General features: G+C 43.4%; 1 protein-coding gene across 4 annotated transcripts in view; it reads left to right on the forward strand.

Moving 5' to 3' along the window:
* SETBP1 (SET binding protein 1) overlaps nt 1–24277 on the forward strand; it is a 279898-nt gene that overhangs the window by 45724 nt on the left and 209897 nt on the right. For 2 of the 4 annotated variants that reach the window (XM_075488907.1, XM_075488908.1), the window contains exon 3: nt 5144–5221. The exons of the other annotated variants lie outside the window; for them this stretch is intronic. In XM_075488907.1, the coding sequence (XP_075345022.1) occupies nt 5144–5221 (78 nt within the window). The remainder of the gene's footprint in view (nt 1–5143; nt 5222–24277) is intronic. 4 annotated transcript variants of the gene reach the window in all.

Raw genomic sequence — 24277 nt, forward strand, 5'->3', positions numbered from 1 at the left:
TTGGGGCTCCAATTCTGAGAAGATTTGGCGCATTGTTTGAGGTCACAGGATGTCGGATTGATTTTGAAGCTTTTGTATTGACTCCGGTCTCCTGAATGAAGCTGTCATGTGTGTCTGTGGTTGGCTAGCAGGCTGTCCGGCTGCAAGCTGTGCCTTCCTTTGTTGTTTAGGCCTCATTGAGCTGAGGGAAGAGGCTCATTTCAGGGTGATTTACCACCACCCAAACACCAGCTGTCTGTTGTAGTGCCGCTTGCCTCCACCTTGGATTCAGTTCTCGTTTCCCTTCATTTCCCCCCTTCTCCTCTCCCACTCTACCTCTGTAGGCACTTGGGCACCGGTTCTTCAAGACACATGGATCACCCTGACAGAACAGCGTAAAAAACATAAACACTGAATACATTGTTCTTCCCAACGTCATTTATGCACCCATGGGCATTTTTTTTTAGGGTTCACTGTTACAGTGCTATATGCATGTTTTCTTCTTGGTGAAAGACTGAACTATGGCCCTAGGGGAAAAAAAAAATAATAAAACCACCATATTCCTCTTGGCTTGTTACTAAGTAGCCCATAGTGAAAATCAGTAATGATTTTATTTAAAAATAACCATTAAGCTCAGTGGCAGGACAGCAGACTGAATTGCACAGCCTGCCTGGTGTGGGATGTTGGGGGAGGTAGCTGCAAATGTGCTCTCCAGTCCTGGAAATGTTGGGATATTTGGATGGATGGAGAAGGAGTCAGAAAAGGACGGCATGGCATCCCTACACTCTTGTCATTCCTGAGCAGGCACGATCACTGTGTTTACGTGGGTATCATGCTAGAGAGCTATTTTGGTGGCGTAAGACAGGAGAGGAAGAAAAGGAAGAGGCTGCGAAGAGCTGCTCAGCTCAGCTTCACAAAGCTCTTTCAGAAAAGTACTTTTCCGTGAAGAGCCAGGCTGCTTCAGCAGCTGAAATGCTGATAAAAACCTTGGAAAGGCCATGCTGGAAGCTGTGCTCTTCCCCAGGTCACCATGGGCCAAGGCTCAGTTATCCTTTCTGCACCTCATGTTTTCATCTGTTGGTGGGGGGTGTTTTGATGGTATTGCAAGGCAGGAGAGATGGAGAGAGCGTGAACAGCTGAAAGCCAGGGCCAGGTTTGGCCAGTGAGGCCTTCCAGGGGCCAAGTAGAGGCGGGTTGCACCAGCTCCTTGGGGGTGAGGCTACTGCCAGTATTTTCAATGGCCGTTGCTCAAAACCAAGGAAGGCTGATGGGAACCGGACAGGTCAGAGCCCAGCTGGATCTGCCAGCGGCTGCAAGGTGCATGGCATGGTGCTGCTAAGCCGAGCCAATCTCTTGAGCTGGTCTTTCCAGCCACAGACTTGGGAGAGCGGGAGGAAGACGGGATCCTCTGGTTAATCCCAGCCAGCTCCTCCAGAGCACAGAGCCTGGCAGCTCCATGGAGGCCTGCCGGTGCCATGTGCGTCACATCTGACTCCTTTAAACGGGGTTGGCAGCTCTGCGCGGGATCTCTCTGAGCAATGCTGCAGCACTGGGGCGCACCACAGCCTCCGGGGCTGCCCCAGTGGCAGCGATTTGTGTGTGCCCCCACGCCTCCCCCCAGATCTGCTGGCATGAAGCGAGTTGTGACCTTATTTGACTTCTGGGTGATGCAGTTAGTTTGGTGTTTCTCGACCACAAGCTGTTAAAACTGGTGACTGCTCAGCTCCTGTCACCTGTGCAGCTGAGATAATTAAGCCTGTTACTATTACTATTATTATTTTTCTTCTTTTTCTGCAAACTTTGGCCAACTGCTGGAGCCCGTGGTGCAAGGAGGAGGGTGAGGCCAGTGAGACTCCCTATAAGAGGTGGGATAATGGGACCTATGTGCTTTGCTCTTCAGTGCTCGCCAAGGAGCCTTCTTGCTCTTTGCCTTGGGAAGGGGGATGTCTGACGATGGGTGGAAGCCAGCAGAAGGCAAAAGGGAGCTCCTCCATTGGAAATCTTTGTGCCTACCTACTTCTAAACTAGAGCATTGCATCAAGAGCAGGCGGCACAAGAGCATTTAGTAGCAATACATCTGTGAGCTTTCAAGACCACTGTGCTCCTCCCCAATCCTGTTATTAAAAGGCCATGAAACATGGAAATGATGGTCCATAAATTAAGACTGAATGTCTCTAGTACTCAGTGAGATGAGGCTCCTCTCTTTGCAATGTTCTCCTCTCCCTCCCCTGCAAGCATCAGGTGCTGCTGAACGGAGAAGGGAGGGATATATTAGGAGGCAACAACCACAGCAGGATAGCCCCACTGAGGTGTTTTAATTTCTTAACAAACTCCTTGAGCACTAGAAACTGTAAAATAACATACAGATAAACAAACAAAAACTCACTGACCCTTAGTACCCTGGAGGGCTCTGTTTCAGATTGTTGAATAAAAGCTGAAGTTGCATATGCATATTTAATGTAACACAAGACGTGTGCTGCGGAAAAGCGTGCTTTCTTCTAATCTGGTTCCAGACAGAAGCATCCAAACAGAAGCCCCTTTCCCTATCCCCACTGAACTGCTTGGTGTATGCGAGGAAACCCCTGAATGACAAGGCCTCCATCTGCTCTTGAACGGAGTTGCGACTGGCTGCAAATGTTGTCCATATGCTTTTTTTTTTTTTGCCTTTGAACTTAGCTGCCTAATGTTAGACACCTATCCCCAAATTAGAGCATCTGCTCATAGTAGGCTTTCCTAAAAAAAGGTGGAGGTAGTAGCTAATTCAGGCGATGAGCATTAGGACAGGTACATCTGCAGTTGGAAAAGGAGATGGGATTATTCATCCAGTGCATGGCTTGCGTTTGCCTTTTTAGGGAATGGAAAAGCCCCTGCATTCTTGTACTGTTAGGGAAAAAGAAAAAGCTATCAAGTTTTGGGTTCGTATTCCCCCTCTGCTCTTGATTTTCCAGGTGATTATGGGCAACATCTTGCAACTTCTCTCTGTTAAATAAAGCTGGTGATACTTCCAGCCAGACAGGAGAACATGGCCATGGTTTGCCATGAGCTCAGGTTGCATGACAGTATATCCTAGAAGACAGAGAAGGGTCTAAAAATGGGATTATTTCCTTGTTTTGTGGTGTAAAAAGGGCTGGAGTAACTTTTTCAACATAATGACTTTGCAGTGGATACTGGGACAAGTTGACTATCAGCAAGTCATGTATGGATCCAGTTTCCTAAACACAGTTTCCTAGTATGTTGCTGCTATAGGTGCCCTAAGGTATCTTGGCTGTCCATCAGCTGCCTGTTAGGAAATATGTGGGACTCCCTTTTTTATCTCTAACTTGTATCTCATACTCCAGGGTGTCTAAAAAGTCTCCTTTGGTTAGACAAATAAGTCTCTGTGCCTCAGTTTCCTATCTCTGACATAATAACAATGCAAATTTAGCTTAATCGGTTCTTTCTGGGGAATGGTTTTAGAGTTTAAGAGATTACAGACTAATTGCTGAAGGACTGTAGTAATGGGGCAAGAGCAAAAAACCTTTGATAGATGGGAGTTGCAGGCAAAGGATGCCAGTTGCAAGTAGTCCCCTGAAAACCTCAAAGTTTGACAGGTTGCAATCAGCAGCCCAAACATTGGGCATTTTGGTTAGGTATCAGGTGTAGGTACAGCCTTTTCAGTGTCTTTTTTTTTCCAGTGTCTCTTTTGGAAAGAGGAGAAAAGATAATTTTTGCACATTGCCTGACCTTGCTGGGACTTATAAAATGCTGAGGTCACCAAGTAAGAGACCTCACCACACCTGGCAGGTTGCAGGCTCTCCCGAGGTGACCAGAAGTTTATCTGCCTGTTTGTAATTCCTGCCACCAAGGGTCATCTCTCTGCTGTGCCCTGACATTGAGCAATGGCTGCAATTCCTTTTAATCGTGCCCTTTCCCTTCCTCATCATTTAGGGCAGAGCGCTTCCACTTGGCTAAACTCATTTAATGTTGAGGTCTCCTTTTCCATATAAATTCACCCAGCTGAAATCTCGTGACTCTCCATGGCTGCATGTGAGCAGATTCTCCCTCTGTTGCCCAGCAGATGCTGAGAGTGTTTATTTTTCAGCTGTGGACAGCAAAAGTCTGAAAAAAGGCAATGTCTTTGTGTGTGTGTCTATGGGAAAGCAATTAATTGCGATGGGTTTGTGGGGACTCAATTGGCTGTGTTACTGTTTGAGCTTGAGGAGCATTTTGACCAAACCTGGAATCCCAGCCCCTTTCTGCCGTGATTTATCAAGATGTCCAGGTCTGATAAGCTCCAAAAATGCTTTGGTGCTTAATGCTTATATATAAGCATTTGGTGCTTAATGCTTATATAATAAGCTCCAAAAATGCTTTGGATCCAAAGTGACTCAAATAATCCCCAGAAAAGAACCAGGTTAACGTGAGGGACCTTGCTGCTCGGATCACACTCAGTCAACCTGATGGGTTGTCAATGAAAAGGAGGTGGTTGAGCTCAGCTTATTTCCCAAACTGTTGGCTGTAGGCAAAAGGAGGGAGAGGTGACCCTGTTTCTTTGGAAATCTCCGTTGGCCCTAGTGTGTTATTGATGCTGCAGGGTCTGCATGAGCAAACTGCAGTGTTGGGTGAGGGTGGGCTGTTGAATTCCTGGCAAGGACTTGCCAGTGGTTATATGGACCAGTTGTCCAAATGTGGACAAGTCACACCTGTAGACTTTATTTCACCAAATCTAGCTACACTAGAAGCAAGCAAGCACTAACTTGGTAATGGTGAACAGAAATGCTGGTGTATGAGCTTTACCTCAAGTCACTCCAGTTTGGTAATTGTACTCCCCGAGTTTGGTAGACTTGTTCCTGTTCATGTATGTGTATGAAAACATTGGGTTAAAATAACCTGTTCCTTTTCAGCTTGGCTTGCCCGTATTCCCACTGTGTTTTTCTGCACACCTTGCTTTCCTTCTTCCCCTGTTTATGTGACATCCCTGATGCTGTGATGTTTGGCCTTTGGGGAAGTCTCCTTGGCAGCTTGGGAGCTACCCCTCTGTGGAAGGGTATCTCCCAGCAATGCAGGATGAGTCCACAGGCTTCCCTAATGCCCTTTCTTCCCCTGCTTCTGTTCATAAATACAAGCCTCTTGGCCTTTGGTGGTTCAGATTGTGCTGATGTTTTTCTTGCCTTATCTCTTGTAGGGAAAAGTCATTGGAGATGCAAAACTGCTCATGAGTTGTGGTTGCAGAAAAGGGAAAAATGCTCAAGACTCAGATCAGGTCAGTCAATATGTACCTTAACTGGTGGAAATAAAAGAATATGTTAACATCTGATTGATTTGAACTGTGCTGTTGCATATCAGGGTTCCTGGACACAGAGTCTTTGGCATGGCTGACAATGATACAACATTAATGTTTTTGTATTTGTTATTTGTAGAAAAACCCTCAAGCAAGATTGTCCCTGTCAAAATTTTCAGTTGTTATGGCCTTCCAGCTTTGTAGCTAAAGAGAAATTTGAATCCAGAGATCATTCTTTCCAAAGATGAAACAAAATTTGATTTGAGCAGAAACATTTTATAAATATTGGGTCATACAATGTTAAATGTGGTAGAGTGAAGCAGTTGATCTCAAATATCAAATAACTTTGCTCTCTAATGTACCTTGTGAACAACCTGTGACCAGGTATAGACCTGAAGCAAATTCGGTGTCCACAAAGCTCCAGGAATTCCTGATAATTTACTGATGGGAAAAGAGATGAATTCTCAGGAGGAAAAATGGTTTTAATTTTCAACATGCATGTTCATCAACCCTAATTAATAACAATGTCTCTAAGCCTTGTTTTGTTAATGTCTGAGAAGATCTGAGAACAGATCTATCTATCCTGCGGTAGGCTCTGTTGTGAGGAACGTTGGTCACATTTATAAATGCTTTGTAGGATTTAGTCTTTCACTGATGATGGGGTTTTTTTTTCTTTAATTAGTATTTTCAAAATAACAAATTCATTGCCATGAGCTATACTATCAGTTCACCATCGAGACAAGGATTCATATTACTTTTCTTTAAAGAATAGCTTCCCATTCTCTCAAATACAAGCTTAATTTTCTCATGTTGAGGTTCTAACAGATCAGGAGAAAATTAATTTAGAAATGAAACACTTTTACCAATCTTAGTCTTTTGTATTTTGATGTACTCTTGTTGAATCACTCTTGATTTACAACAGGACTAGAGCAACATCAGACTGCTTGTAGTAGAGATTAAAAATGAAATGGGAACATCTTGATTGCAGAGAGGTTTTACAAAACACTATCTCTAACAAACCCTGAGTCTTGGACCTAAAACTCATTGATGGCAATACTTTAATTATAGAGTAGACAATAGTTTTTGGAGGGAAAAAAAAATCCCATTCTCTTTTATGTTTTCTGGGACAGTGATAAATTATTCTTTGCATTTGGTTACTTTCTGAAATCTAATTTTTGACGTCTAGTGATGTGTTGACCATCTCAGTAACTCTTTTTTTGCTGCATCAGCATAAACTATTGGGCAAGCTCCTGCTCCAGAGGCTGCAAAGCTCATTCGTCGTGCCCCTGGCAGGGTCCTGTCAGTATTTCAGGGGACAGGAGGTGGATGGGGAGGAAACTAGTACAGGAGGGTGGATGGCAGTGTGGAACATTTGTGAATGCAGGACCTCAGCTCAGTTTATAAATTATCCCCTGGGTCTTGTAGATAAACACAGACTTCTATGGTGATATCAGCTGGGAAAGGCAAACACTTGCCAACGATTGTAGGCTAATCCTTCAAGACACTAATTGCCAGAAAACCAAGGAAGCATTATTTTAGGAACAGCTTGTTTCACTTTGTGAAGGGTAAAAGCACTGCACTGGATTTAGTTTTGTTTGCAGAGCTTTATCCCCTCCTCCCACACCCTGTCTCAGATTTTAAAGATTTACCTTCATTATTGTTGCTGGGGGCTTTTTCTTTCTTTTTTTTGGTCTTGCTTTGTGTTTTCCTGTGATGCCTCTGTAAAGTTGTGTGAAGATGCAACTTAGTTTTTTCATTTTCATGAATGTACGCATAAATAGGTATGTGGTTTTTATACCATTAACTATTTAAAGGTTTCGGACTAACCAGCTACTTTTCAGCTGACTTTTTGTGAAAGGTGATGCTTTACAAAGATTTTAATTTTTTCATTCTTTCAAGTCAATTTGGAAACTTGCAAAAAGTCCTAGACACACTGCCCCACCAGTGAAAGTGCCCAGCTGAATCAAGTCATGACCCCATTGCTGAGGATTTCATTTACTGGCATTTCTCCAGTATGCCTCTAGAAGAGAAGGCACCTTATCCTTCTTGACCTGAGATCTGCTTCTCTGAGTCTGGCATCCAAAGGCACCTATCTGCATGGTATTTTCCATGGTGCAAGTCACCAGTGTGTAAATCCTGGCCCCATCACTGTCAAAGGCAGAAGTCCAAACAGGCTCACATGGGGCTGGGATTTTACAACAGTCACAAGGAACCCAACCTTCATGTTGGATTTGCACCGGAGCAGGAGAGGGACTGGTGGTCTATGTTGTGTGGCCTCCCAGTCCAAATCAAACTCTACAAGATGAGGCAGAAGGCTAAGCAAGGCAATATAAATCCCACAAAAGCTTTGAAAACCTCAAAGGGAATACAGCTGAGTGCAGTGAAGAACTAGAGTCCTATCCTCCATGGATCGTCTTGATGAAGCTTTGGGTCGGTGAAGCAGGATGACTGAGAGGAGTCCCAAAATAAGGCCACCTCTTGGCAGCAAAACCCCCGTGTCCTTGGCTGCCATTGGCACCATTGCCAGTTGTTTGTGTGCTTTGTGGGAGTGAAATTCATCTGTGCTCCAAGGCCCAGAATCAAGTCTCTGCACCACAAATATCCTACTGTAATTGTAAGGTTCATATATGCTCTTCAGAGTGGTTATTAGTTTCCTAGTAATTTATGCCTCCCCATAAATTATTATACTGTTGCTTATTATTTGAGGTGAGTTGTTGCATAAGAATGGCAATCCTGGACTAGGATTTCCTTGTGCTAAGTAGTATATTAACATAAAGCAGGAAAGATGGTTCCCGGGGAGTGATTCCATTTGTGTACTTTCTGAGGAAAGCAAAATGTCATTTAAAAACAGGGGAAAAATGTGTGGGTGGACAAATAATGTGCATATTAGAGGTATGCATAAGGTTGAGAACTAGAAGCAGCAGAGTGCTCCATGTTCTCAGCACATGCAGCTCTGCCTTCTAAGGGTTTAGTTTTATTTGTTTTCCGTTGCTTCTCCCAAAAGGTAGATGGCTCATCAATGTTTAACTGCTCTTACCCTTTGATTTTTTTTCTTTTTTTCTCTTTGCTTAACTTTTCTGGTGGCTCATGTGGGCTCAAGTGTTACTGACAAGTCAGATCCTCCTGTCCTTCCGTGTGTTTGTTTTTGGTTTTAATATGACAAATGTATGCCTCCTCTGGAAACGGTATCCATGCTGCAGAGTAATTATTTAGTGAATGGTGGATCCAGTACATGTTGGCAAGGATCAGATTAATCATTATTAATCATGACCCCTCCAACAGTAACCTCATCCCTTGCCTAAGTGCTGCTCTTTATTAAGAAGTAATAGCTATTAGGGGATGGCTGGTCCACTGCTCTCGTTGCACTGGCACAGGACTCAGGACTTCTGGCAGGAGGCAGAGGAACTTGGTTCAAAATTAAAAATAAATGCACATGATCCATGTTCCAGAAATGAAATAGCTTCCCCTGTGGGCTTCTTCGGCCTCATCTGAGTGTCCTCCTTTCCCCTGAAGCCTCCCGAGAGTTTGCCTCTTTCCAAAGGTTGAATTCAGTGTTGGGGATTAATTAATCTATCTGATGCTTTTTTATTTGTCCACTTTATTTTCTTTTTTAAACTTAGGTAGATCCCAGTATAACCTAATGCACATGCAGTCCTTGCAAGGATAAGATTTTAAGGTCTATTCTAGTGGTTGTAGCAGGTTTCAACAGCTGATGAGACTGCAGATGAGCTTAGCTCTCTGTGACTCCAGTTGTACCAAGTAGACCCCAAACCAACAACCTTTTTTGAGGATTTCTGGATTCCTTGAAGAAACACTGCGCTGGTGAGGTGAGGCGTGCAGCACTGTTCACCTCATGCACAAAGTTGTGAGGAGTCCAGCTTCTCTCTCCAGGTCATTGGACTGGGGATTGCAGGCCTGTATATATATATCTCTATATCTCAAAATATGTCTCCTTACCACTTGTGTCACCAGAGATTTGCTGAGAGTAGATAGTAGTTTAATTCATAATTATTCTGGTTTTTCTAGCAGTACGGGTTCTTTTTAAGAAGGTGAGGCAGTGCTATCAATGGATGTCATCATTATTTCAGCAAAAGCACAATGACTTAAGTAATGGATTGAAACCAATCTCCCCAATCCCCCCACCCCCCAAAATGCACCTTAATTACTTTTAAAAATGTTTTAATTGACTGTATGGAAATTCAGGACAAAACCTGTTAGAAGAGAGCAAAGGAAAGAAAAACGTCTTTAGTCTCCATCTAGCTCTTCGATACCTGGAGGGTAGCAGTAGAAACTTGGAGAAAACCTGCCACGCTCTTTTGATCTCTGCCAAAGTTGTTGTGAGTAACATTGTTTAATGGTTGAAGGAATTTATTGAAGAATAAAAGTACCAGCAAAGACAAAGGGACCAATACAAATTATCTGGTAAACCACTGTCAAATTTTACGTGCTCAGGGCTACTGGTAATTTCCTGTCTTAAAAAACAGGGGGGGAGTTTGGAGGGGAGGGAAGGAGGGTTAAAAGTATATAAATAAACCCACCTCTTTAAATAGCTAACTGGCCTGGCCTGAACTGTGTCGGAGCTAAGTTCCTTTGGCAGCCGGTGCTGTAATATCTGTTGAGGGTGTAGCAGAGGGCTGAGACTAGGTTTCGGAGAATCTGCCTTAGCTTCGCTGGCTCTCCCTTGCATTCTTCCACTTGTCAGCAAGAAATGCACTGAAGCACGAAATGAGGGAGTGCAAAGGCTCCTGTACTCCATCTGAGCAAGTCTGTATCACACCTCCATGGTTAATGTTTCTCTCTGCTAAGAGAAACAAGAGTAATAAAAATAAATGAAAGCATTGGCTAACTTGGAATAACTTGGGTGGAAGAAAGCAGGAGGAGAGAATTGGGGGAGTGAAGGTATGCTGTCCACCATCTCCTCCTCCAAGTTTATGGCAGAGTTTGAATCTCTGCTTGAAAAATCATTGGATTCTGCACAGGTTCTAAAAAGCTAAAACAAGAAGTAAAATACAAAGAGAGAGGATGTTAAATGTCTGAGGTGTCTGGGCAGTAAAGCACCCTTAAAAATATTTTGTTCATTGAATAAAGCAGGCTAGGTGATCATACAAGGAACATGGGACTATAGGAAACTGTCCTAGATCATCCAGTCCTTTGAGATCTCAGGGAACTCTTACATATAGCACCACTGATAAACACATCCCTTTTGGCACTGGTACCTATTAAAAGCAAACCTTGTAGCTCTGTCATTACGCTCATCCCACCAATTAATCTTTTACTTTCCAAAATACTCACTCATATAATACTCCTGCATCTTGTTCCTGCTGCCAGATCAGAGTGTTTTTCCCCCCACAATATGAGTGTTGGTCTCAGCAAGGTGGACCACCTTTGCTTTTCCATTCACCCACCACAATTTTCTTGCTGCTGGTGGTGCTGTAGGGGGAAACAGTTCCACTTGGTGAACCAAAATGCTGTAGAAAATTTAATCTCAGAAAACTTTTTTAAAAGCTGGAAATCTCTTCCTCTCAATGGGATCTGATTGGGGACAAGAGATATTTGAATGAGAGACTCACCAACTGCCTTTTCTTTGGACCTCCCAAATTCATACAGAAGTTGTGGTTTGGTAATTGCTGAATCTAGTGCTAATCATCTGTGTTCCTGGTGGCTGGGAAAGTTTTTTGGTTTCATTCATCTGTTGTGTGGAATTGAAGCAGTTGTGAAATGGAAGTTGGGTGGATAAGTCCCCATTCTTTGGATTTCTGTAAGTTTTGGAAGGATGGTGTTATGAAAGAAACTTCCTAAATGTAAGCCTCCAAACAAAAGAGATTGAGGTTACGGGTGCTCTTTGCAAGTTCAGCTGTAATAGGTTTGTGTTGTAGTGGGTTACACCTCCGTTCATACAATGCCATTGGTAAACTGACATTTCATATGACCTTTTATAATCACCTATTTCCTTTTCTCACTCATTTTATGAATAGTCTTGTGCTCACTTCAAGAGTTTCCCACCTTGTGGTCTCCTCTTACAGTTCATATTAATTTCAAAATGGGTTGGGCTTCCTGTAAAATGTATCACAGTGTAGACTGAAGTTCAATAGAGCCTTTCCTTTCTACAGGAAGGGGGGGGGACCAAAAAACTCATAGTGCCCTTTTTTGCAGGAAAGGTTTCAGAAATGACAGTCAGCAAATTGCTTTTCTTCTTTTGAGGCAGTTCTGAATGCATGCTCTAACACAGTGCCCTGTCCCTGTTCAAGATGTAAAACTTAGGGCTCTGACCTTTTCTAGCGAGTGATGATCCCATAGCACTTTCCCTCCTGAGTTGGAGCATGCGAGTCCTGACGATGATGTTTTGTCCAGGCTCTCATTCAGGAAATGTATTCTGCCAACTTGACTTGACCCTGCACCTTCAGTGGGACACGTTATTCTTCACTTCCTGCCCTAAATTGCTGTGTACTGCCACCTTGCATTGATGGGTCCTTTGTTCCACCTCCGAGGTAGGTTCATTTCAGTGGTGGATGAAGGGAAGCTGTATGGTTTTGAAAAGCAATTTGAGCGCCCTCTGAATGAAAAGTGCTTCACACATGAAAAAAATTAGTGTTATCAATTGTCATCATCAGCCTCAAATCCTGAATTTGAAAGGGTCATTTATACTCCTCAAAGGCAAACACGCAGCAGCGTGCTAAAAGAGAACTAAAGCAGCTGAAGAAAATGCTGTCTCATGTAATTTCAGGCTCTGCAATCCCAGGGAGCATTAATAACTATTTTGTTGTTTTCACTGATCTCTCTACATGGGCAGAGGGAAAGAGTCAGAAGAGAGAAGCTATGCTCTCTCAAGAGAGAAGCTGTACTCTCTCAAGAGAAGCTGCACTCTCTCAAGAGAGCCACTCCAAGCGGTCCCATGCCCTCTGCGTTAGCAGCTTACCTGCTGTGAGGAGACTCAACCAGGGCAGGGACAACATGCAGATGAATGAGGAAAAGGCATAGGTGAAGATTTGGACTTGTCCATTTGATTATGATATAGTAAGGACCATCTTTCCCCATCAGTCTCTGGCATTCTGGCTGCATTTGCTGCCTTTCCCACTCTGTCTTGTTCCCATTTCCTCTTAGCAGATGCCAACATGTGAAGACACCATGGCAGGGTCAGTATCAGTCAGCCACCTTTTAGATGACAGATGCCATGTGAATCCAGATCCCATCTATTCTGAGGTTCATGCAAAGTGAACGGCCTGCTCAGAGCTGCTGAGAGCTGTGAGGCGCAAGGAAAGTGCAAAGGCTTTGTGGAGGGTGGCAGATGGAGAGAAGGACCCGCTTGTTGGTTGGAGTGTTGTGCTTGCAACTTTGTGGAGCACTTCACGCCTATCTTGGCATGGGTACAAAATGCTACCCAAGCAGAATGGTGGCAGTTTGCACCCTCCTTTTACTCACATTGTACCAGAGTCAATGTCAAGACAAGATGAAATTCAGGTCCTAAATCTCAGCAGGTCATCTGTCTGGAATTGTACCCAATATGGTTGTTCTGCATTCAGCAAATATTCAGTCATGACATTGGTTATTCATGGAAAATGTATTCAGTTGAATTTTCCAGCAGCTCAGGCGATGACTCTTCCTGATTTTCTCATGGGAGCCTGTTCTGCTGTTGGGTTGACCATGCTGATAGGAACATTTTTGCGTTGCTCCACCTAAACAGTCTTTTGTTCCTTATATCCTTTTACTCTTTGTTATATCCCACTTTGTGAGTTTCTTGTTCATGCATAGGAGTCTGGTTTGGTGAGAGACAGTAGCAGCCCAAGATACATGTGTACCTTGTGTTTAAAGTTTCCTTATATAGGTCAAAATCAGTTTTTAAAACATTACCTCCTGGAAACCGCTCAGAAAGCTCTGTCAAAACTGTAACCAAAGTGGTCTTTGTAGAAGAAAACAAATTCCTTGTGCAGGGGAGAAATAATTCAAGCTATAGTTTGAAAGTCTTTATAGCAGGTGGAAGAAGTGGTTCATTGTCTAAGGGGTCAGCTCACACTTCAGAGATGCTGGTTCAGTCCCTCAGTCTGCCACAGGTTTCCTACACAACCAGACGTGTGATTTAATTCCCACAAGACCTCAGCTCTCTTTATAAAGCAGTGAAAGCAGCACGGATATCCTTCACGTTAAAGACTGGGGAGTACTTGGATATTAGCGTGGTGTAGGCCTTGCCTGAGGTAGGTTAACACCGGCTTGAAATATAGCATGGCTCCTACTAGCATCCCGACAGAGGGATGTTTTATTCTTTTTTTATGTCGTATCTTAAAAAGAACCAGACAAAAATCTGATCTAAAATAGGAAAAAAAATAAAAGAAAAAGCCGTATGATTCTCTGCAGGACTAAATCCCCTCTGCAACTGGTTCCAGCCTGGAGAATATATTGACAGCTGGGTTATAAACCCTCAAAACCAGACAACATAACCTTAACTAACACAACATTACTAAGGCACTGCTGTAATGGGGTCATTCTGCTATGGCTCATGGGCACATTTTAAGTGTCATCAATTTAGTCTACAACTGGAGGCTGTTAAGTGCAAAACCATTTTAGCTACTGCATCTTACATGCAGGAATGATCAAATATTAATGGCTTTTCTTTTGTTGAGAAAAAATACAGAGAGGAAAACAAAAAGCCACAGGAAATCTCACTGTCCTTCCTCAGGTAGTGAAGTTCATTTTTTGAGGGCAGCAGGATCAGTCTAGCAGCTGAGTATTGGTGTAGGTGGCCAGGAAATCGGCTCTCATTCTCCAACACTGATCTGTTCTATGAACTTAGCCAAGTTATTTCACTTTAGTTTTCCTTCTTAGTCTTATCTCTTCAAGGATGTGAGTTATTTGACAGAGTAGTTATTTCACTCCATTGTTGGAATGGGTTAGACTCTACCTGCACATTGAGACTGAGCAAATAGGGAAAAGCTATGAGGGATGAGGCCCTGTGTTTTGTCCCACCAAAGATGCCCATCATGACTATTTTGGTAGTTGATGTCAAGCCCTTTAAAAAGAGCTCAAAATGTTTTGCAATTGAGTGGGAAATGTGATTACTTTACCCCGAAGCTGGGGTCAGAAAAGGTGATAAAATTAACTTTCCCAACCCTATGTCCTTCTCAATACACCCTGGGCTGCTTGGTCTCTTACCTTGTCATGTTGTAGGCATGGGAAAACATGTGATGATGAGGTGGTGCAAAAGTTTCCATTTGGATATGGATACTTGTGTTGTCTATAGGTGTTATGGGCCAAGACTTGGGTAAGTGTCCTGAGGCTGCCTGAGTATCCATGTAAACAGGATGACAAGGAGATGCTAGCCACCTTCCATGAACTCTGTGTTCCCCGGTGCTGCAAGGTCAGAGCTGTTGTAGACTTTTTGCAGGGCGCTCCTATGGTTTGACTTTAGATGACTGACTGACTGACATGTTGTTGAGGCATCCATACCTCCCTCCACTGGCTGTGTTGAGAACAGAGGCTCTGAGTTGAACCACAGCTATCTTCATATGGAAGTCAATTGAAATATCTCTCTCAACATCCTCCCTAGATGTCAGTGGTTGTACTTAGAAAACAAGGGAATGATTCCTGATGAATAACAGCCTGCAAAAGCTTTTATATTCTCTTTTTATCATTATCAAATCATGCTGGAGGCTGCAAGGTGAAGAAATTCTCAAGCTTCATTTTCGAGAAGCTGCTAGGATGAAGACAGGGCATTTCAAAATCAATACTGAAGCTTGTATTCCGAAGAGCAAATGGGAGAGTCATTATAAGCTGCTTTACTTCTCATCTCTAATTCCCCATATTCATAACTTAAGCCCTGTCATTTGGATTTATCCTCTGTGGCCTGCAGTGACACCAGGAAAAGTCCTTCTTTTTAATTCTGTGGCAAAAAAATAACAACGCTGCAGGGTAGGATCATATCCCCACAGAAGTTTAGGGCTTAAATGTTTCATGTTGGGCACCAGATTTTGCTGTCTTCTCCCCCTCCCATTTGTCCCCCTCCTCCCTCCTCTGCTGTTATACATCAATCATCTTCTTTCCTAGAGGCTAGGATACAAACAGTGTAATCCCAGAGAGAAAGGATACTGATACAGCCAATCCTGCACATGACTATTGCTCTGTCCTTGGAGATGCCATTGCTAAATCTAATGATAGGCTTTTGCTGATGGGACTGTTTCAGCTAGATTGGAGAAAGCAATAGGGGAGGTAATCTAAGAACCCAGTTTTGCCATCGTTGGGTGATCTGTTGTATCTCCATCCACTTCTCCTATTTTAAGTGGCTTTCTAAACTTCTCTTTCCTTTATTACTTCTTGGTTTGTCTTATCTTGGCACTTACAGCATCATAAATACAGTTTCCTCACCAGCAATATTTTTAATTATGACCTGGAAATGAACCTTAGACCTGACTCAGCCAACCCAACTGAACTATTCATAACACATAAAGGATTGGTGTTGAATTAACTAATGACTTTAAAATAAGGAAGGCTTCCTGTATAGGCTGCTTTTTGGAGAAAATACCACAAACTCAAATGTTATTCTGTTAAGTGGCCTTCAGAAGAGATTTTTGGGTTTGTTGGGGTTTTTTTTGGTTTGGAAGTGAGGAATGTGTTTAGAGGAGGTGGTGTTACTCACCTCCAGAAAAATCCCACAACAGTATATTCAGGAGAAGCTGATGAACAATGGTTGAATTCTGGCAAGTCCAAGCAGTGACAGCTTGTTCCAGCAGCACCGTCTCCCTGCTCCCGTGTTTATTGAACCGGACTTGAGATCAAATGATATTCTGCTGGTAAGTTTGGGAATGAACTGTGGTGGGAACCCAGTACTTTCTCTCATCTGCTAAGCCCTTATTAAACCCCACTATTACTTTTTCTAACTCCCCTCTGGACTTTGAATTACACTGCAGTGAACATAGCACACGTGAGTAAGAGCTTAAGGTCTTGCTCACTTGGGTGGTCCCATTAAAAAGACCAGGTTTTCTGTCTTGGCTGCAGAGCCATTCCAAACATTGCTGCTATTTTTCTTCCCTCAGCATTTCTCACCTGCCTTATTTTTTTTTCTTCTTTTTTTTCCATGCCCAATCTATTAATATGCATTTTAACCAGTTAACTTTGGAACCAAAATATTAACTGCATAGGAGGCAGCTTTTCTGAAGGTTCATAAAATATGTATCGGAGCTGGGAATATAAAATGCTCCCATTTTGTAGCAGACAAAATGTATAAAGTGCTGAGTGAAAATTGAGAGGGACCCAACTTAAACCTTTGAAAATCGCTGTCAGTTCCAATATGCTGTATTTATTTTGACTTGGAAGGCTCGATCTGGTCCAGATGAGGTCATTTGGTTGGGAGCACATGTGTCTGTGCAGAGCCGGGAGGGAGGGAAGCCTGCGGGATGCTTTGGCTCAGAGGTGTTGAGCTGCCAGGGAGCAGCGGTGGGAGCGGGGCAGGCAGCCCATCTATGTGTTGATCCTGGCATCAGAGCGTAACGCTGGGGTGGAGTTGTAATGTTTAAGTTGATTTCTTTTAAGGCAGGCAGAACAGTGTAGCTTTTGTATCCTCAGCTGTTTGCTGGGAAGGGTAAGGGGAGGCAAAGCTGGATGTGCTCTAAGAATTTTGGGATGGGGGAATATATCTAGGTAGGGGTGTCTGTAGTTACTCGTTCCTATGACTCCAAGTGGCAGAGAGCCTGTTATTTCATTTACACGGCTCTATCTCTCAGCTTGCCATCTTTAACCCTTGCCCTCTCAGCACCTGATACCTGCTCAGCACCGTTTTACTTTCCCCTCCCTCTGCTCCTGCATCTTCCCTTACTCCTCTTGTCAACAAGATTAATAGCTCAGCTATTTGTCTCTATGAAATTTCACTTTTCTCTCCTGGAGCTCCATCTCCGCCGCTCACTGCTCCATCCCAGCAGGTGGGAAAGGCTCCTGTCCCCTCCCCAAGAAGCCCCGTCCTCCCCGCTCCCCCCCTCCCCCCCTCCCTGCCAGCAGCCTGTTTGCCAACGCTTTGCACGAGGAAGCTGCCTCTAAAAATAAACCATGCTGAAATCTGAGAGACAGAAACCATGCCAACCTCACACTTCATTATTGGTAATGGCAACCTATTTGATTTCCATTTGCAAACAGTAGCCTGCATATGTTCCTCACCATGGAGCCCTTCTCTCTGCGCCGTTTTCTGCACAAATTCAGGTTCCCCGTGCCTGGTGCTTCGTCTGCTTTGTGGTTTGCTTGCTCTGAGCCACAGACACGCCTGCTTCACAATTAAAGTATGGAAAAAGCCTGTGAAGTCACTGACTTAATTGCCTGGTTACTCACTGCCAGCACAAGGTTGCCATCTGCAACAGGCTTGAGCCTCTTCTCCCACCTCTTTTACCTTTATAAGATTTTTTTTTTCCTTGCAGACGGCTTTTATTGCTGATTTACACTAGAGAAAGCCAGCAGAGACAGACCTGTATTTCCTTTTCTTATCCCCAACGTGCACTGCCACATGGGCATTGCTTGGGGTCGGCTGGCCATGCAGACACCGCACTCCTGTACCTCCAACACTGCCCAGCTGTTATGGCATAAGCCTGGGCTGAGGATTTAGGATGAAACTTGATTTTCCAGGAGATGTCTCTATTAAAAAAAAAAAAAGAAAGGAAAAAGGTAAAGGGGGAGAAGTAAGATAAACCAAGCTTTTAACCAAGCAGGGTGAATGCTGCATTGCTGCCCTTGAAGCCCGCATGAGCTGTGGGTCCATTTCTCCATCACACACAGGGATGGGGCTCTCAGCTGGGTCCTACAAAAGGTGGCAGCAGCGAGGGGCCCCCAGGAGGGCTCGAGGAAGGGGGACGCACCCAGGGCCCAAGGAGGAGCTGCCTGTGTTGACTTTCACTCGATTTACTGGAGCAATTGAGTTTGTTAGTGAAATGCGAGACGGGCTCAATCAGCTGTCACACTGAGACACTCCTGTCACTACTGTCAATAGCGTCGAGTTTCTGATCCTTTCTCAGATTAGCTCTGCGCCAGAACATCAAATGAAAAGCTGTTTGGGGCATGGGGAGGGGAGAAACTCTAAGCAGTTACCTAGGAATGGTTTACAGACTTCAAAGCGCTGTCAGGTTTATTCTGATGGCCTATAGCAATGCGCAGGGAGCAGTAATGCGTTTGGAGTGTAATGTAGACTCTCCTCTTCAGCCCCATGTTTGCTCACGGACCAGGAGGCAGGGATGGGAGAAGAATAGAGGCATCTCTCCCGGCAAACCCAAATGGCATGCAAATGGCCTGCCTCCCCTGGAAGAGCTGCTCTTTAGCTTGATGGAATAAGTTGCTTATCTTACGTTTCATCCGGAAGGACCCTTCTACATTTCTCTCAGCACTGAAATGAAGCCTTTTTCTGGTAGATCTGGGTCACGAAAAGGCATCACCCCCAACAATAGGACAGGAGTGAAAAGAAGGGGCACAGGTTTGTCATGCAAATGATGAAGGGAGTGTGTGGGGGTCCAGCCAGCCCATCCGAGCAGTTTTTGGCAGTGCTGAGCCCCAAGTGTGCTTTTTTTTTTGTATAACAAGGCAAGAGCTTTGTAGCCCATTAAGTTCTTCCAAGACCTTTTCCTTGAAGTTTAACCGGTTGGATCTGGGACAGCCTTTATCAAGAATGTTTCCGTCATGAGGGATGCCAATATGAATGTCTCTATTTATGTGAAGAATAACCCATCAGGAGACTTTTTTTTTTTTAAACTTCAAGGATTTGAGAAATCTCTTTTCTCTGTTCCAGCTGAAACAGCTTATGGCAAGGTGAACTCACCCATTTACACAGAAGCCAAGAGGGTAATGTTAATCCTATTAGAAAAATAATCTACCACCAAAAAATAATAATAATAGGGGTGGAGAAGGAATCCTTCTGAGGCAAATTCACAGAATAATTCCTGTGAATTTACTCTTTTCTTCTCAGGGTTGAGATGTTAAACATTTTGCTATCAATACATGAATTATAAAGATTACTATTTTCTTTCCACTTTCATAAAGAAATTAAGCAAGGGAAAAGCCACATTCTAGCATTATTGCTAGAGGGTTGTGTCCTTTAGAGAATACTCCTGTTTTTTGATGAACACTGTCTCAAAGAGTGAGGCAGTGTCTGTAGAGAGGATTTCCCTGCACAGCACTAATCTAGATTTTTTCCTTGAATGCAATTTTAAGATTTCTAATTTGTTCCCTGTTACCCGATTCCATTATTAGGTTGCTTTTGACCTCAAAACATCAAAAGGTTCATCTCTTCCTCATTCAAGATCACCGCTATCCTTCCCGAGTAGCAGCTGCAACTACATTTCACTGCTTAATATTTAAGCAACTCCTTGTCCAAAACAAATCATACCTTCCCTCCTCCTTGATTGCTCAAAAAAACCCCCTGCAACCCAGTTCAAAGGACTATATAAGTGATCTTTAATATCAGAGGCAACCCTGTTTGCTTCTCTTGGTGGCATGAATGTGAAAGGGCCATGGAGAAGTATGGGAAATCCAACAGAAAGGAAAAAAACCACCACATTCTCCTTATAGAGTATTTCAAAGCAAGTGCTGGATACATACCTTTCTTTGACCTTTTCCTTAGATTAGTGGTATAGGCAGCTGCTGTGCTTGTATTACACATTCCAGCGCAGAGACTGACTCCGAGCAAGGTAGGTGTGTGCATGCATGTGTACACACGTGTGCGTTTGTTATTCAACCTGTCAGCCAAAGGTCTTCAATGCTGGTTTTAGCTCTTTCTGGTTTTTCATAGTTTCGAAGGGGAGGTGTGGTTGTTTGTGGGCTTTGTTTATGTTCACTGGGTGACAGGAAACCTAAGACCTTTTTGTGAATTCAGATATACTCTGGATGTGAGGTGTGAATCTCCAGCCATTTGTGTTTTTAAAAGCTTTCATTAAGTCTGAGAAAAGAGGAAGAAAATAAACATCTTGCTGCTTTCTAGCTGCAGAGGGATGAAAGGTTTTCAGCCTGTGGGCCCTGCCAGGACAGTATAGATGCCTAAAAAGGGAGAAATTGGAGGAGAGATAAAAAAGGCTGGAGTTGCAAAAAAATACAAATAAAAATCATAAAGCTACTGCTCAAGTTGGATTTGGTCTTTATTTTACCCGTTGAGCTGGCTGGCCTTGGTAAGAGCCTGATGGAGCAGAGCATGCCCATCATCCATAGGATGGGCTTCATGGGAGGGGTGATGGCTCTAACGAAGGCATGAAGGCAGCTCGAACGACTCCAGCTAATTGCATCTAACCCAGCAGAAAGGGACGCGGCCAGGGGATGTGCTCACCCCCTCTGTGCTTGACCTCCTTCGCCTGAGAAGCCAGATGGGCAATTGCTGCTGCAGGCAGATGCTGCCGGCAGTACGGAGATAGGTGCGTGGCTGCTCTGTGTCACTGCAGGAGGGGTTTAGTGTCACCAAACTGAGAGCTGGCCCATACACCCGGCTCTGTCTCGTGATGTGGAGCAAAATGCTTTATCTCCCGGTCTAACGCTTCCCCTGCCTCTGCCCATCTGTGGGCTCCTTGGGGTAGGTACTTCCCTCTGATCGCGCATTTGTGCAGTGTCTAATTGCAGATGCAAGGGTAATATAAATAATAAGGTTAAAAGTCACTCTTCTTGAGGGGAGTGAAAGGGTAATATAAATAATAAGGGTAATATAAATAATAAGGTTAAAAGTCACTCTTCTTGACGTGAAAAGGGAACGGAAATGGAGCTGCTACTCAGCTTCCCGGCTTTTCCTGCAGTCAAAAAGAGAGTGCAAAGGGTATTGCAGGATGTGTCAGAGTATTTAGTCTTGAATCATTTGCCATCCTGTTTTTATTCCCCTGCAGATATATTTCAAAGAAAGTGTTTAGATGGAGCTGATGACCTCGCTTATAGTTGAGGTTGCCTGTCACTTCCCATGATAAGTCCCTGATTTGGTTGTTTGGGCTGTGGCAACTCTCAGTTTTTGAGCTGAAACTTCCCCTCCTGCATGCCAGACTCGCACCAAGTTCATTTCAGAGGAGGGGGATTTTCAGTGCATCGCTAAAACCATGCTGGTTTTTATCATTTGGGAAGATGATTCTTACTTTTTCATCTTTTAATCTTTAAAATGCTCAAACTATTCCAGTTATGCCATTATACACCAGCCCTTAAAAGTGACTGGAAGCTCTGAGATGAAGTGGCCCCACGTGCTGGGCAGTACCCAGGGTGCTGCCTCCTCTCCTCCTCATCACGAGCTTTCCCCGAGCGGCAGTGGCAGTCCAGCCACCTTTCCAGAGACAGCAATATCATGGAAAGAAACCAAATGAACAGGGAAGGCAGCAAGTGAGTTGCAATGTCAGGACATCAGCAGAGGCGAAGGCTTTGCCTTCGTAAGTTGTGTTGTTAATAGATACAATCTCAGGTCCAAGTGAAATACTGCTAGATGTGCATTTAGGTTTTCCTTTCTTTCCCAGTGTTTTCAGGTGAAGATGAAGCAGACTTGTGGATGAGTTTTCTGGGAGAGTGAATCATCCGTTTGTCTTGGGTTTTTTTGGTTTTTGTTTGGGTTTTTTTTTTTAAATGTGTGTAGGATTACATGAAAGTTCTTGGGTTTTGTTCAGTCCGCATACAGTTATTGGCAATTCATTAACAACTGATTGCCAGAAGAGCGAGTCACTGGCCCCATGGACAGGTATGGTGGTTCCAGAAATGATCAGTGGCTGAACAGCAGCATGTCAGTATTGCCATTACTCAGGTTTCAACGCAGGAGTGGTGTTGTCTCTGATCCCATGTGCACACCACCTGGGTGTTAGAGAAGTTACACCCAGTAACTGGGAGTTAGAAGTAGATTACTATTTCTAGTCTTCAGCTCCTCCACGTCTCTTGACCTGTATTCCTTCAAGACCTGGTACAGTGGCATCTCAGTTGAACAAGGGCCCTTACGTTTCTTCCGTAATAATTATGAAGTTATTTGTTTCATACTCATTTTCACTTTTCATTATCTACCTAAGATTATGAGCCAAATTGTCCCCTGCTTAAATCAAGTCTTTCCTGGACCACTGAAAATCATGTTTGAACTCTGTTCATCTCCAGCCTTGCTGGGTCACCCTGGAGCTTGTCTCTAAGTGAGTTCTCTCGTCTGATAACAGGGGTAGTACAACTTCTTTATCTCAGAGACTGGTGCCAGGAGAAATCCATTAGCGATCATGATAACAGATTAGTTATTCCAATAATTCAGGTCATATAGCTATTGAAAATAAAGTTTGCATCTACACGTGGACATATTTACATACATACATGATTGTGTCTATGAGATTTAAGACTAAAAGTAAATGAATTTAGATCTTTCTCTTAAATAATGTAGTTGCTCTTGAATTGTCGAATGAGTGTTTCCTCTCCAGTTAGAATTTTTTTCCCCCAGTATTATATTTTTTGCTATGGAAAGGATGCTCACAGCATAGCTTAAGTAAAGATTGTATCTCATACTGGAGAGTCCCATTTTGTACAATGTACTTCTCTCTTCCTCTCTCACTTCCCTTCTTCACTCCATCTCCAGCAATAGCAGCAAATTGTCCTTCTATATCAGCTGTCATTTACCCAGTAATGAAAAAGGCGGTGGAGCACAGTTTCCATTTAGTCTCCACAGACTCGGTATGCAGCAATGAAAAGCTTTCATTCTTGCCATGCCAAAGTTCCTAACTTTGCTGATTCATTTCAGTTTGCTCAAGCATCAACATTTGAATCTTTACCTCCTGCCTATGTTATCCACTTAGCACTCAGCTGGATCCAGGAGTGGAAGGATGGTTGGTTTGCATGGGCTGAGTTTTGTTTTGGGACCTGCATAGAAAACTCTTGTGATTTTTAAGAGTGTTATGATGTGAGGTGTGCAGTGGTTTGGTTTTTTCCCTTTTTTTTTTTCCTTTTAAACATCTGCAGCAGCATCAATGAGTGATGAGGCTTAAATTGTAAAGTCCCTGAAACTCAGAAGGCACATAAATAGGATCTAATTTATATGATTTTAAAGCTAATTCAGTGTTTCTAAGGAGCCTGGCCCACAATCTTCAAATATTTTGACTTTAGCAGTATTAGCAACTCCAATTATAATGCTGCTGATAGTGGCTCACATATAGGTATGATCTTTAATCCTAAAGTAAGTATGATTCACTGCCAAATAACTATCACTTCCATGTTGGCAGCTGCAACACACTTCCCCTGTAAAAGCTGGGTCCTCTTCCTAAATCTGTGATAGGTATATTGGCCCATCTCTCTGCTTCCTTACAACACTCCCAAGACTAAATGTCTAAAAACTAAACTACAAGTTTTTATGCTTAGTGGTTCTGATGACCCTGACTGCTCTTTCGTATTACATACAAATGAAGGTTTTATACCATGTGGCTGCCTTTTCCTATAAAAAGAGACAATTATGTTTTTCACTTTTACATTTTAAAATAGCTGTAAAAAATGAACGCTAGGCTCTAAGACACTATTTCCAGTAGGAGCGACCCCAGATATTAAATTTTTTTTCATTCAGTACCTCCAGAAGTACTTCCCTGTTTTAAAAATTGGGCTGAAATTTGAATTGAGGGAACCACAAAAGGGTCTTTCAGTTTTCCTGCTGGATTTTGAAATGCTAGAAAATACTGGAGTTGCATTTTAAAGATTTTATTTTCAGCAGCAAGGCTGACAAATTATCGCTTGATGCAGGCAATGGGACTGTAGGTGCAATAAATTGAAAATTTGCGGGAATCCCATTACATTTGTGAGAATTAGCAGTAATGCATATTATTTCTAACAAAATGCCTGCCTGTTGAGCATGTACCAGCTCTGCCAAATGTGATGGAGCAGCCTCAAGCCAGGTGCTGACAAGACTTTCCTGATCTCCCTGTGACCCCCATTGCAGGAGGTGAGCTGGCAAGAGGAATTAGCAGGGACAGGAAGGAAAAGATGGTTGGTTTGTTTCTTCTTGCTTGGAAAATGTGTATGGCTGTCAGGGCTGAAGTGTTTTTGTGACACTCGAGCTGCCTCTCTGGCACTGCTCCTTGTGGGCTACATACTCATCTTTTATCGGGAGGATACTAGCATGGTGAG

The sequence above is a fragment of the Mycteria americana genome, assembly GCF_035582795.1.
Source record: "Mycteria americana isolate JAX WOST 10 ecotype Jacksonville Zoo and Gardens chromosome Z unlocalized genomic scaffold, USCA_MyAme_1.0 Scaffold_18, whole genome shotgun sequence".
In the NCBI taxonomy this organism is placed as follows: domain Eukaryota; kingdom Metazoa; phylum Chordata; class Aves; order Ciconiiformes; family Ciconiidae; genus Mycteria; species Mycteria americana.